We start from the raw sequence: 15778 nt of genomic DNA on the forward strand, positions 1-15778 counted from the left end.
GGCACAGGACAGAGCGGAGTTTAGGGCTGTTGTACATAGGGTCGCTATGAGTCGCAGGCGACTCGACGGCACATAACAACAACAACAACAACAACAACATATTTTGGGAGCACTGGTGGCCTAGTGGCAAGAAGCTGCACTGCAATCCCAAAGGCATACAGACCAAATCCATCAGCTGCTCTGCAGGAGAAGGATGGACAATCTCCTCCTTTGCGATTAACCGCCTCTGAAAATCTGCCGCAGGGTCAGCTATGGGTCGGTTCTCCCTTGATGGTACACAACAACAACAGTATTTACTGTGGCATTGGACACATAGCCTATTTTCATTTAGCACAGCTCATAAACATATGGGGATTCTTTTCTATGCAAGCAAAAAGAGATTTATCAGAGGAAATACTTTGCAAAGGAAGATATATTTGACCAAGGTGTCACTAGGCCAATACATGTTCTTTTGAAGGCAACTTAGAGTGCTCTAACTGATATTAACTTACTTCTATAATATAGTAACAGAAAAAGAATCCAATCAGTGCTCATTAATCATGAAATGGCAAAAATAATAAGGATTCCTTTTTATTGAACATTTACTAAATGTCATATACTGTGTTAAATGCCATAATAAGCATTAGCTCATTATACCCATAATATTTTAGAAGAAATAGTGCTAAGAAAGGTTAAATAGCTCACCTACTCTTATAATTAAAATTTTTCTCTTTTGTTAAATTATGTACTTTCAGGACTAAAATTGAATTTAAATGATTGCTACCAATATAGAACACGATGACACGAACTGATTTCCTTGTAGATTCTAATAATTTTCAAACTTAGCTAAGTTTTTGCATTTACTACTACATTTTAAAATTTTTAATGGTGGTGTTGTTGTTATGTGGCATTGAGTCACCTGCAACCTGCAGCCCTAAACCCTGCTCTGTACTGTGCCAATCGTATTGTCTCTGACACACACATCCCATTTCCCCAGTCACTGTATCAATCCATCTCAAAGAGGGTCTTCCTCTCCTGTGCTGTCCCTCCGCCCTCCCAAGCATGACGTCCCTCTCCAAGGACTGATCCCCTCCTTATAACATGTCCAAAGTATGTCAGAAAAAGCTTCAGAATCCTTGCCTCCGAGGAGCAGCCTGGTTTAACCTTTTCCAGGACACTTAGTAGTCCATGGTATATTCAATACTCTTCTCCAACACCATAGCTCAAAGGCATCAATTCTCCTTCTATCAGCCCTAGTCACTGTCCAGCTTTCTAATATATAGCAAGTAATTGCAAATACCATGGCCTGTATCAGGCACACCTTAGTCTCCAGACTGACACTGTTGCTCTTCAGTACTTTAGAGAGGTCCCTAACAGCAGACTTTCCCATCACAATACATCTTTAATTTCCTGGCTGCTGGTGCAAAGAGTGTTGATTGTGCTTCAGATCCTCCTCAGTTTCAGCAAGCAGGGTTGTGTCATCTTTAGAGTTGATGAATTCTCTGGACATTTTTTCTAACTGAGGACTTTCTCTTTGATTTAGAAACTCAAATCAGTTCTTTTCTAATTTCAAAGGCCACATCTGCTTCAAGCTAATTTAGGGAAAACTTACAGGGTTTTGCTACTTAATTTCTATGCAGATGGATGAAGTTTTCACGAAACAATTAAATTTCTGGGTGAAAACACTACCTCATTTAATTACTCTGCACGCCATCTTTTTACATTATGTAAGGAAGTTACTAGAAGACTAGTTTCAAAAGAGAGAAATATCAGAAAGGACCTGAAACACACTTTCAAAGGAAGTGGTTTATTTAAAACTTTTTGTTTTTCTTTTCTTACAATTACTCTGCTTATTTTTCAGTTTGGACTCCTTTCCCCTTTGCAAACAAGAAGTGGTAAAAGCTTAAATAAACCGTCTGATACGTAAACATTCTATTCTTTATCCCAAACTTAATAGAAAGGAATCAGTCACTAATATCTTGATTTGTTTTGTAGGATTCACCCATCTCCATGTCCTTTAACTGTGCTCTGAAGCTGAAATTCATGCCAGGTAAGACTGATGTTTACAAATTCAAACTAGTATTCTTTAGAATTCTCTTTGCAGGTTCACAAACATTAGAATCACATAAAATATCCACACATGCAATTGAGAAGCAAAACAATATAAAGATGAGTAATCATTTTAGAATTGCAAGAGTTTCACTCCGTTATGCCATTCACATTCCTTATGGTGACTTGGGGACCCCATAAGACATCAAAGTAAAAATGATATTTTTGCCACTTTATTTTATTATTATTATTTTTTTCTTTTACAGCTCAGAAAATTTAAAAGAACATAAAAGGAAACAGTCCAGGACTTCCCAGACCAAAGTGTGAATTCCACCAGCAAATTCATGGCTTTGATTAAAGAACTCAACAGGAGTTCAGCTATTATACTCTGGCTCATTCCTCCTCCAATTCACACATTCACACTAAATTATAACGTGGAATCAGGATTTGCAATTAACTAGGAAGTATTCTGCAATATTTTAGCTGCTTATAAAACAGTCCAGCCTTTTCCCACCAGCTACACTGGCATCTATTTTAAGGGCAAAACAAAAGAACATTTCCTCTTATGTTCCTCTTAATGATCAAAGTAATTTTTATACCAGGGACAAATGAAAACATGCCAAAGAAACCTTTCTAAAGCAACTAAGAGAATGAGATGCACCACTGCTGAGAGACTTAGCTCACTCCTTAGCGGTTTGGTGGGAACAGTCAGGTACAGTCAGGGTTAGCAGGGAGCGATGGCGGAAGCCACAAGTCAGTAAGCTTGGGGGTGGGGTAGGAAGAAATACTTTCAACTGCATTATATAAAATCAAATTGCTTTCCAGAGGGCATGGGAGAGGGAAGGCAGCTTCACAAGCAAAAAATAGAAACATAAAGGGTAGGTACCAAGAGATTCATGTTTCTCAAAGACAGACGCCTGTCAGCTTTCTCCTGTGGAAAGGGGTTAAAGCTTTTAAATGATTGGTGTGATAAATGCAAACTAAAAAGGACCAAAAAAACAAAACAAAACAAGAAAATGAATGTAGAAACAGTTAACAGTAAGTAGCAGGACTGAGGTACCTCAAGTTCTCTCAGAATTCCTGACTGTCCACAGGTTTCTAAATCTTCCAGCGCCTGAGACCAGAAATTTTCCTCTTGCTCCACCTCAGCACTGTCAGGAACTCCTGCAAAACTGGAGTCAAGAAGCACAGGCTGGGTTAAAAACATCCCAAAACACCATTTCTATTCCCTGTGTCCAGGATTTCTCGCTCTCACCTCACCCACAAAAGACAGAAATTCATTTTGGATCTGGCTTTCTCCCAACTGTGACCCTGAAGCTGAGGCCAATGGAAAGCTTCTTTTGTGGTAGCTGTTCTTACTAGGTGCCGTTGGGTCTATTTTCAATTCATACAGATTTAATATGATAGAATAGAACTTCTCCATAAGGTTACTGGGGTACAATATCCAGGGAAGAAGCCCTTACTGTACTGAGCTCATTCTCTGCTTATAACTCAAAGGTCAACAGTTTGAACCCACTTAGCAGATCTCTTAGAAACAAGGATGATGAAACTTTGTCACACATACTTTGGATGTGTTGTCAAGAGGAGTCAGCTTTTGGAAAAAGACTATTCTGGGAAAAGTGAAGTGTTAAAGGAAAGAAGACCCTCAACAGACAGACTAACATGAGAACTGTAACAATGGGTTTGAGCACGGCAGAGATCATAAGGATAGCACAGAACAGGGCAAGATTCAGACCTGCTCTTCATAGGGTTGCGATGAGTCACAGGCAACCAACCCAATGGCACCTAGCAACAACAACAACAACAACAACAATAACTAGTGGCTTTCTGGGAGAAAAACAGCATCCTGCTTGTATAAAGATTTCACTCTTGGAAACTCTAAGGACAATACTCTGTCCCACAGGGTCACAAAGAGTCAGAATCTACTTGCCTGCAACAGATTTGGCTCAACACTTTTATTTTTAAGTGTGTAGGGGAGTGAAGAGTCAAGCCTTCTCTTCTTCTCACCTAAGAGTTAAGGAGTCACTAGGTAAATTCAAACCACTGAACTTTCAGTTAGCAGCTGAGTTGCTTAAACATCATACCAGCAGAGCTCCATGAGGTTGCTTTTGGAAACAAAAAATGTTATGGAAAAATTAATGACCATGACCTAACTAAATAAATGAGCTAAGAATATTTGTGGCTCCTGCTGAATGAACTATGTTAATATGGCCCTGTGTATGAAACTACTGTACTGCTGTTCTAAAGGGATGGATCAATCTAACTCGAAATTTTCTCTAAGCTAGAGAAAAAAATGTGCTGCTTTCATTTATTTATCAGCCTCACTATAAATCATTTAAGCGCTATCACTATTTATGAATGTTTTTAAAGTATTTTGGTAAGAAACAAACATGTTAAAATATACTTCTTAGTTAAAAATAGGAGGCCCTCAAAGTGTCTTAATTTTTCTTAAAAAGTGTAATCTAATGAGAAACTGTTTTAAAAAACAGGAAAGGGGGCTAATTGTCACAGGTGGGGACACAGGGTTTATACAAGTCTATTCTACCAGGTTCCACTACAATGTCATTGACATTAGGTGCCATCCAATTGGTGCCCATTCATGGTGACCCCATGTACTACAGATGGAAAGGCTGCCTTAGCCTGCACCCCTTTGAGACCTCTTCTATGCTTAAACTTACTGTTGCAGCCATTGCAGCCAGCCAGCTAGCCATCCACCCATCCATCCATCCATCCAACCAACCATCCATCTGCCCATCCGTCCAACCAATTCTTTGAGGTTCTTCCTTTATTTCACTGCCTCTCTACCAAACATGAGGTCTGTCTCTGGGGACTGAACCCTCCTGTCAGCATTCCCTAAGAATATGAGACAAGGAACCATCATCCTTGCTTTTAAGGAGCATTCTAACTGCACTATTTTCTTGACGTGGGCCTCACTCTTGCAATGTGTGGGATTGTACCTCAGCAACAGACAGACATTAAGTATTAGAGTCCTGCTCACAGGAATGGGCAAGGGCAAAGATGGCAGCTTGCAGGAATCCGCACCAACAACCCAGGCCTCTAGACATTGAGATGTTCAGATCGGGCCTGAATGACCACACACACACACACACACACACACACACACACACACAGCCGTCCCTGACACGGAGCAGCACATGAGAACCTTACCCACTGGCAGCAGGCCGGTCCCAGTCTTCATTACTCAGCCCCACATCTGGGTAAGTCTGGCTTCTTGGCTTGGTGACTGGGGACAAACTGCCCCTCTGTTTTGGACTCCTCCAGTCATAGGTGTTGAAGTTGTATCCTGAAGCCTGAAAGCCAGTGCCTAAAACACAAACAAGGGTTTACAATTAGCTTTGAGAACATTTGAAGAAAGACATTTTACTGAGTAGCCTGCTATTTTTATGATTTATGGTATTTTGTTCACAAGGGTAGGCTTTAACCACATTTGGAAGCATGGTCAACAGTACTAAAATCTTACACTGAAAGCACAGTCATACATATTATCTCAACTGAACAGACATACACAGGAGGAGCCATTGCTCGGGGCTGGGCGCCACATGGCTCCCCATCTCTTCTGAAGAGGCAATCGGCTGGGCCAAGAGGAAGTGTCCACTAGAACTGCCCCACCCCTTTCTCCATACTCCAAAAAACCAGAACCCTGAATCACCTGCTCACATGGCTCTCTTCAGGTCCAGGGAGTGTGAGGAAATCATAGTCTAGTCTGTCTTCCTGGGAATAGGAATTTTTTTTTAAAAAAATATTTATTTTATTAATTTTAATGACTGTTTACAGAGATTTTGGATTTCCATTCATTCATTGATGCATTTTTTTCCCTGCCCACCCCTATCCCCTGGTTTGCTCTTCTCTTTGAAAAGTAAAAGAAAAATTTCTTCATTGGTATACAATCCCTCCCCACCCCCCAGTACACTCCACTATGCAACCTTCATTCTGGACTCTTGTTGTAACCATAATGTCCAAACATATACTGCTTTTTAAAAAATTTTAATGAACATTTACAGAGATTTTGGATTTCCACATATTGCTTTTAAACTGTTCTCTCCCTCATCAGTTTCAATGCAGTATACATAATTTATCCCATCTTTCTCAGCCTCACCTCAACCCTGATGTCAGTCCTGTTCTACAACAGTGGCACTACTGGACATGAGAACCAGGATGAAGGAACAGCCAAGAGACAGCTGGGTGCAGGGGTGTGGCTAGAGTCTGGACATGCAAGCTGGGGCTCACAGGTGTGAGGGGTTGTTGTTATGTATCATCGAGTCAGACGGCTCGTAGCAGAGCACATACAAGGTTTTCAGAGGCTGTGAGTCACATGGGAGAATGCACATCTTCCTCCCACAGAGCAGCTGGTGGATTTGAACTGTGAGCCTTCAGGTGGGTAGTGCAGCGCCTTACCATTTGGCTATCAGGGCTTGAGAATTACAAGGCTCAATAAAAATGACATTATTGATGCTGCCATGTCTTTCCCATTCAGAACTGATTCGTTCCCCTCCAGGGAGGTTTTCACAGGCTGTAAATTGCAGCACAGGATGAGATGACTCATCTTTCTGCAGCAGAGCAGCTGGTGGATTCAAACTGCCTGCTTTTGAGTTGGCAGTATAACTCCTTACCCGTTAGGCTATCAGTTGTTGTTGTATACTGCAGAGTTGGAAATGACTCATAGCTGACCCCAGGCAGTTATCTGCCGGGGAGGAGACTGCTCATTCTTCTCCTGAGGAGCAACTGGTGGCCTTGAACTGCGTGCCTCTGGGATTGCAATACAACTTCTCGCCACTAGGTTATAATACCAAACATCAACTGTTGTAAGTTAGTTGCTGTTGAGTCAATGTTGAGATAAACTTAAAACAAAATGAAACACTATCCAGTTCTGCTTTATCCTCATGATTGTTGGCATGTCTGCATCTGCCGACGCTACATCAAATAATGTTCTGTTATAATCTGTAAGGTCTTTCATGATTTGAGTGAGAGTCTAAAAACAATATTGATTTCATTTGATAATTTATATTATAATTACTCAATTCAATTAATTAATGACAATGTCCGTATCAATCCCTTATTGTCTATTCCTTTTATTGTAAGGTTTTCATGGGCTGATTTTTCCTAAGTAGGTTACCAGGCTTTTCTCTTTACTCTGTTTTTGCATAAAGGCTTCACTGGCACTGCCTATTACATGTAGTTTTGCAAGTGTTTTAAATACAGTGGCATAACTTCTCACACCACAGCAATACTCACGTCACTACAGTATAACACACTGATAGGTCAATGACCTTTTGTCGTTAGGTGCTGTGGAGTCCATTACAACTCTAATAATCCCACAACAGGTCAACTCCCTGCCCTGTCCCGAGGCATCCTCTCAATCTCTGCCACCCTCAGACACATTATTGCAGTCACAGTGCCAACCCTTCATGTTGAAGATCTTCCACTCTTGTGCTGATCCTTTACTTTTCCAAGCATGATGCCTTTTCCTAAGGACTTGTTTCCTCTAAAAACATGTTGAAAGTATGTGAGATAAAGTTCCACCATCCTTGCCTTTTAGGAGCACCCTGGTTGTACTTCCTCCAAGACAGACTTGTTTGTCCTTTTGCCAGTCCATGGGCTATTCTCCTCTTCGCACACACCAAAATTCGAAGACAGGGATTCTTCTGTCATCCTTACTCATTGTCCAACTTTCATATGTGTACAAAGTAACTAGGAATACCACGAGTTGGGTCAGGCATGACTTAGTCTTAAGTGAATAACCTTGTTCTTTAGGCCTTTTAAGTGATTTTTCACAGCAGATTTGTCCAATATAACACATTTTTGGATGTCCTGACTGCTGTTTCCTTTGGTGTTACCTATGGCTCTAAATAAAATTACATGGTCAACAACTTTAAACTTTATTCCATCTGTAATGATGCTGCCTATTAGTTCAGTTGTGAGGGATTTTGCTTTCTTGATGTTGAGGCATAATCCATACTGAAGACCATAGTCTTCATAGTTTTTATCTGCTGCTGTAAGTGCTTCAAGCCTTGACTTTCTGCAAGCAAGGGCAGGCAGTCTGCATGCTACCAATTGTTGAGTCTTCCTCCAAATGTGATGCCACATTCTTCTTCATACAGTCCAGCTTCCTGAATTATTTGCTCAGTATACAGATACTATAGTGGTGGTGTTGTTGCTGTTGGTTTGAGTATGACTCATTGTGACCTTTTGAATAATAGATCTGAATTCTGGCCATGCAGTGTTTCCTTATTCTGTTCAAATGAATCCTTCTTGATCTATGTACAGGTTTCACATGAGCATAATTATGTGTTCTGAATTCCCATCTTTTTTTTTACAATAGCAAAACAATTATATTTTCATTACAGTATTATAAATTAAAATTCTATTTCCACCTCTTTTTTTTGTCCTCTACTATGTCTGAGGTCAGACATGTTGTGTGAAAATATTCTTTTATTTCCTTTTATAAATATTTACTAAAATAGCATTTTCCGTGTGAAACTTATCCATACAAAATTTTTTATTATACTAGTTTATTTACAACATTTGAATACACTGTTTTCCAGAACAGATTCTTCCAATTTCCCTCACTCCCCTACCCATCACACTATACCAACTCCATGATTAATCACCCCCGACACACATCCTAATCCCTCTGCTTCCACCCTCATTCTACAATAATGATTTTATATAATATTTGTCCTTGTGGGACTGAGTTAGTTTACTCAGCATAATGCTCTCCAGTCCCTCCCAAGTTAGGTAATAATTTACAAAATCTTTGCTCCTGTGTGCTGCGTAGTATTCTATTGCATGAATGTACCTTAATTTCTCAATCCACTCGTTTGTGGTTGGACATCTGTTCTTGAGATGGAATAATAAACTTGAACTCTGTCCTATCCTGTGCCATCCTCAAAAATCTTTGAAACACTTGAGCTCACTGCTGCAGTCACCTCTCACTGGAGATCCTCCTCTCTCAGGTCTTCCCTGTCCCTTTCCAAGGAATAGCCTATCCTAGCAACATGTCTACAGTTTGAGAGATTACGGTTTGCCATCTTTGCCTCCAAGGAGTACTCTGGCTACACTTTTTCCAAGACATATCTGTTTGTTTTTTTGGCAGATCACATGATATTCAGTACTTTTCTCCAACACTACAACTCAAAGGCATTGATTCTTCTTCTGTCATCCTTCTTCATTGTCTAGCTCTTAGATGTGTAACAAATGATTGAAAAATTGACCATAGTTAAATGCTTTTGCATAGTCATAGAACACCCATTTCTGACATTCTCTGCTTTCAGCCAAGATCGATCTGACATCAGCAATGCTCTCTTGGTTCTATGACCTCTTTCACAGTATTTCATCTCCTTAAACATGCAGTGGGCACTTTTTATGCCCTAAGAACTTATTACATGATTTCTTTTTGTCATTTTACTTATTTTTCATAACCACATGTGGAGGTAGTTATTATATCTTACCAATGAAGATACTGAGGGCTTAGGACTATGGTAAGGTCCTAGAAGAAACTGTAACCTTGCTGGGGGTATTAAAAGACTATTTATGGAGCCTTACTTTATAGATTTTTATGTTTCATATGTACTTCTTCCTAAAACATGATTAGCTGAGAAAGTGCTACAGGCCTGAGATTTGCTAGAACTTTCCCACTTCCTTTTCACAGCTATTCTTTTCTCACTCTAAACATGAAAGATCCATTTCTCATCTACCTCAAACCTTTGGTAAGAGTTTCACCCTGAGGTAGAGAAGCACTCAGCCTCTAAGTCAAGGGACAATTTGGGAAAGGCTCCCACCTGAGGGGAGGTCTGAACCATTCACTGACTCATGGAAAGGCTTTTGCACCCTCCCACTTACTCATCCATCTCTGTCTCTTGGAATTAAAATTCAGCAGTGCGCTGGATGTCAGGGTTGAGAGGATGGTATCTTATTATGTTTATTTGAATTGCAAAATGAAGACTGATTTCTTTTCTGACAGGGAGTTAAGTCTGATTAGCTTGATGGGTGTAGTGAGGAAGGACTTTGGCAACTAGATTATATAATGGACAGTTCCTGTGAATATGAATGAGCTAAATCTGTGGTGTCAAGATTTTGACAAAAATATATTTAAAACAAATGTATAACAAACTGGAAATGACTGTCTTTGAGAGTATTTAAATTCTGAGACACAAATTTTAGATCATAGCTTTAAATGTGTGATGAGATATGCAGGGCTTTTTGTTTTGTTTTTCTTTTTAAATAGCACAGTTCAAATAGGGTCAGGAACTTAATTTCAAGTTAAGTCCAGCAGAAGAAACACCTGGTAAAGGTGGCATAGTCTGGAGGTGAGTGAGTTCTAAATGCTAAGGAGTTGTGCTGCCCAACTGAAGACATGTGGTTTGTGCCCACCACTGTTCCATGGGAGAAAGATGAGCAATCTCCTCCTATGTGATTTATAACCTCTGAAAATTCACTGGAGGGTCAGCTACGAGTGGACTCTTACTAAATAGTGCATAGCAGTAACAATCTTTAGAAAGGCACAGTCTCTAGGTAGTTTCACTGCTAACTGCAAAGGCTGTGTTTCTCTAGAAATGTGAATTCACTACAGTGGCTCAATGGGAGAAAAAAAACAGGCAATCTCCACCTGGGAAATTTACAGCATTGTTAACTCAGTGGAGGGTCAACTATGAGTCTGCTCTGACTCAATGGCAATGAGAGAGGGAGAATATGCGTGAGCCATGTCTCTTCTATTCCTGCTTCAATAACAAGGGGTTTCTGTTCCATTTCAAAGAAGGAAGCAGCTCTTACGAGTGCTCCTGGTCCCACTCACTGGGGAGCAATGCCTTACCTACACTGGGTGTTTCAGAAAGAACACAGGACATGCACAAGCACCTCCCCAGCTTTTTCCGGACTCACACTTTCCCACTGTTGCTGTGCTGAGTGGTCCACAAACCTGGTTCCCTGAGCTCAGTAATTCAGGGAGGCCAAGGTTACACAGTTAGCTAACTGCAGCCAACTACTAGAAGCCAATCAAAAGATTTGTTCTCTCCTTTGTCCTCAGTACAAGTTTACTAATTTTTGGTTGGACATTCTGCTTTTCAAAAATAAGATTATTATAAGGGAGAAGGGGGTCGAGAAAGGGAAAGTAGGGAAATAACTAGGAGAGGTTAGTACACAGATGGGAGGTGAGGGAACAGGAAAGATTCAATAGGAACTTGAAAAGAAGGGGTAAAAACAGGCATAGATCAATAGTCATTAATTATATAAAATACAATGTATATGAATAATTGAATGTGTATGATAAAGCACAAATTACATGAATGAAATACAATGTAAATGAACAATTGTTTAAAACACAACATGCGTGCACTAAACATAATGTATATGAATGATTGTATTCAAACCAATAAAAATATGAGAAGGGAAAAAGCAAACAAATCTCATGCCCTCCTCCCCGCCCCTTGCCCTAAAAAAAAAGTAAGACTGGTTTTTCAGCTTCCCTTGGAGCTAGATAAAATATTGTGAGGAGCTCTTCCCTGTGACCTGTAAATGAGACTTCTGAGAGGCTCCTGACAACATTATTTCTTGCTGCCTGGAATGTAAATGTAACAGCTGGAGCCCCAATAATATTCCTGGACCATGAAGTGACTCCAGGATGAAAGCCAAGAGCTACTAAGCATAATGAAATAGAAATCGTTAGGAGAATGGGTTCCTGATGCCATTGTGGAAACATACACCACCAGCTCTGAAATACCTAGTATATTCTTTAATTCCTTTCAATGTTAGGGAATAAAGTCCTTTTCAGCTGGACCACCTCTATCTGATATGCTAGCTAAGGAGTTGCTCTATAGATTTGACTTTCCCTTCATTGCTTAAGTGTCAATATCCATACTTGATTTGAGGGTGGTGAAATGATAATCTTAATCATGATTTCAGAGCATGAACAGCTTTTCTACAAAACAAAGAAAAAAGTCTGATATTCTATTTCATTTTTTCAATTGATTTAGAATTGATATGAAGGATAAATGGATTAATATATCAAAGTGTCTTAAGCTATTAATTTTCTTAGAGAACCCTGAGAATTAAGGGTGTGCAGGATAAAGGCCACAATCGGAGGTGAAGCATCAGTTAAGCACTTAATTGCTAAGAGAAAGGCTGGTTGTTTGAATACAGTCAGCAGCTCTACAGGCAAAGGCTTGGGGATCTGCTCTCATGAAGATTACAGCCTAGGACAGCCTAATGAAGCCAAGTTCTACCCTGTCACATGCTGCACAACAACCCCAAACCACAAACAAGGAGGTGTCAGGAGAGATTAAAAACGTAGGTTGGACCTATATTTAAAGAAATTCAGTGTTAGGGGGAGGAAATTGTGCAACAATGAAAGATTTTTTTTTTAAGAGAAAAGCGAACTGGGGGTAGGAGTTGGCAGGGAAGAAAATGTGCAACAATCAATGAATGGGAATCCAAGTTCTCTACAAACTTTCATTAAAACCTCAAATAAAGTAAAAGAAAGACTCCCTCCCTGGTACACAATCTTTTACTTTTGAAAGAGAGGAGTGAACTAGGGAGCAGGGGAGAGGGCTGGACGGGTAGAGAAGTGCAGCAATGAATGAATGGAAATCCAATAAGACCACAAATAAAAATAATAAATTGTAATTAATATAAAAAAACCACCTCAATTAAAATAAAAAATATTTTAAACAACCAGTCTTTTAGGTTGACGGTCACTGGCTTTAGTTATTATCAACAATTACTAACAATAGTTAATATCAACAGTTGTTTGGGTTTGTGTTGTGGGTTTTGTTATTTGTTTTTTTAACAAGGAAGAGGTATAATTAGAGCCCTAGAAAGATGAGTGGTAGTAATATAAAACAGTAAAATCCTCCAAGATAAGATGATGTGTGATAAAGTAATTAAAGTATTTCAAGTCTGCTGAAAGCTTTAACAAAGGCAGTGGTGACAGATAGACACAGCTGGTGGAAAGAAGGAAGACTGCTTGGCTTCTGATGATACCATCTCTGTCTCCCTGCTCTTTATTATACTGGGAGAGAAACTCTTATCTTGTTCAAACATTAAGATTTTCTTTATGCTGTAGCTGAACTCAATCTCTGACTCAGGAGATACTATCATTTAAAATGTAAAATGTTTTATATAATACTTGTCCTTGTGGGACTGAGTTTGTTCTCAGCATTACTGTAGAATGAGTATAAGGATACGGGAGTGGGGGTGGGGGTGGGGTGGAGGGTGAAGGGGGGAAACATAAGAATGAGGATGTGTGGGGGATTAATCATGGGGTTGTACAATTTGATGGGTGGGTGAGGGAAATTGGAAGAATCTGTTCTGGAAAACAATGTATTAGAATTTTGTAAATAAACTAGTATAACCAAATAAATAAATTCACTACAAAAATAAAAGTGTTAAAAATAAAAAAAAACCAAAAAAATGTGGAATGTTTCAGGAAACTTAGGTTAAACTTAAAAAGAAAGAAAATTACTAAAATTCCAATATCTAATTACTCCCTGAATTTAGAATTAGAAATCTGCCTCTGTTTATATTTCTTTCCTTCCTTTCTCTTTTTGCATCTGGATCTCAATATCTGGTCATAAGATGGGGTCTTAAATTTAGTCTTGATTCCTTTCTCTGAGAGTTATGTTTAGTTTCATTCATTTGCATAATGGAAATGGCTCTTCACAAATGTAGGTATTTCTGAAAGTATATGGGATGATTTTATTTTTAGGATAAATATACCTTAGATTGTTATACTTCTTCAGTATTGTAATACCTGCCTTTCAGCACGCCAGTAAAGCATAAATTAACAACTTCTACTTCTAGCTCTTCAGGCACATTAAAAATTAATTTTAAAAGCTGAGCGAAACAATGTTGGCTCATGCTTATAAAGCTGAAATCAGAGAATGGTTTTAGAATTCAGTCAATTCTCCAATTTTACGAATGTAATTCCTGCCATTACTTTCATTTTTGGAAACCAATTTCAGTATAAGGAAGAGAGCCAAACAATTTCCTGCCAAATTTGTTTCCTAAAGACCCAATTCTGTTAAGAAAGAGAAAATAAAATTTTATATTTGTGTAACTGTTCATAATTTTTTTTGCCATAAATATTCTAAGTATCTTGACCACAATGTGATTAAATAACAGAGTAATGATAGTTCTGCCTATTTCAGAAATAACCATGAAACAAAAATGGATGACAGACAATAGAGTGTGGAAACTTTATTTTCAAGAAAAGAATAATACTTCTCTATTCTCAACCTTAGCATATAGGAAAAAGTTGTCGAATTCACTGAAAATTAGCTAGGGGTTAGTATGATGGTTAGAGGTGGTACTTATAGTGGTTGTATTTTTCAAAGCACATCCAGTCTTCCAAACATGAGACCACATGGGACCACAACATGAGACAACTACAGCGGTTTGTTTCGAAGACTAGAGTGGACTGCATGGTAGAAAGAGCATACAGTGGGATGATGGTGGAAAGTGCTCTACACTCAGACTGGTCCCAGGAAAAGGTTGGGGAGATTTCTCTTGGCTGGTAAGAACTAAATACTAATAGTTCAATCACATTATTAACAATGAAAGGGGATTGTTGATTGCCTTTGAGTTGAGCATGACTCATAGTGATCCTATGAACAAAAGGCCTGAAGCCCCTCTACAACTATCTTTGCCCACTCCATCCTATTTCTCTCTTCATTAACTAAATATTCAGCACCATTTATACTTAGTTTTTCATTTACTTGGTTATTATCTGCTTCTACAGCTGAGTGACTTTTTGCATGAGAATAGGGATCATGTCTCTTTTGTTTATCCACGTATACATATCATAGCGGCCTTATATTGTCCTACTGTTACGTACCCTCAAGTCTGAGTGACCCATAGCTGACCCTCCAATAGGTTTTTAGAGGCAGTAAATCCCATGGGAAGAGACTGCCTATCTTTCTCCTGCGGAGTAGCAGACGGATTTGAACTACCTGTCCGTGGGTTGGCAACACAGCTCCTTACCACTAGGCTACCAGTTGTCATTGTTATTGTGTGCCATCCAGTTGGAACCAACTCATAGCTGACCTTCTGGAGGGTTTTCAGAGGCAGTTAATTGCACAGGAGGAGACTGCCCATCCTTCTCCTGCAGAGTAGCTGGTAGATTCGATCCACATGCCTTCGAGATTGCAACCCAGCTTTTTACCACTAGGCCACCAGGGTTCCCCTTTACAATGTAATAGCCATTACTATTTGCTGAAATGAATGACCAAGGCAACTCTGACATTTTGAAGCAAAGTAGAAAAGCAATGTGGCAGAAGAGAGATTTATTCCTAACGGTGACAGTTAAGGTTAAGTATGTCAAATGGTTGTCTATAATTATCTGGTTTGGCAGTGATGATAGAATTAGTCCCTTGATGAGATCTGATATAATGTGATCATTTTCTTGGTTATGAATATAAACACCTCCAGGATGAGATCGGGAAGCTATGAGTTTTTATATTTCAGCTGTGAGTCAGTTCTGATTTAATGACACAAAACAACAACAATAATGATGAGACAAGCTATAAATCAGTCAATATAAATAGTCAGCTGACATAGAGTTTACTCAGGAATGTGGCCTACACGGATTATCTGTGGACATCTGGCAAAGCTGTCTTGCTGCTTTTAAGATGTGGGTCCTTTCCATACGAAATTGGAGATTGCCTTTTCCATCTCGTTGAAGAATGGGATTGGTATTTGTATTGGGATTGCATTAAATGTGTAAATTGCTTTTGGTAGT

The 15778-nt window shown here is 39.3% G+C and overlaps 1 protein-coding gene across 1 annotated transcript in view; it reads right to left on the bottom strand.

Annotated features, from left to right (window-relative positions):
* The window catches only part of GRIP1 (glutamate receptor interacting protein 1), a 271569-nt gene that overhangs the window by 35188 nt on the left and 220603 nt on the right, over positions 1–15778 (bottom strand). Inside the window, exons 17-19 of the mRNA XM_006886100.1 lie at positions 5197–5353; positions 3089–3200; positions 2915–2959 (exon numbers count right to left, since the gene is read on the bottom strand). Of these exons, the coding sequence (XP_006886162.1) occupies positions 2915–2959; positions 3089–3200; positions 5197–5353 (314 nt within the window). The remainder of the gene's footprint in view (positions 1–2914; positions 2960–3088; positions 3201–5196; positions 5354–15778) is intronic.

Source organism: Elephantulus edwardii, unplaced genomic scaffold (assembly GCF_000299155.1).
Source record: "Elephantulus edwardii isolate Elephantulus edwardi_28Jun2011 unplaced genomic scaffold, EleEdw1.0 scaffold00047, whole genome shotgun sequence".
Lineage (NCBI taxonomy): Eukaryota > Metazoa > Chordata > Mammalia > Macroscelidea > Macroscelididae > Elephantulus > Elephantulus edwardii.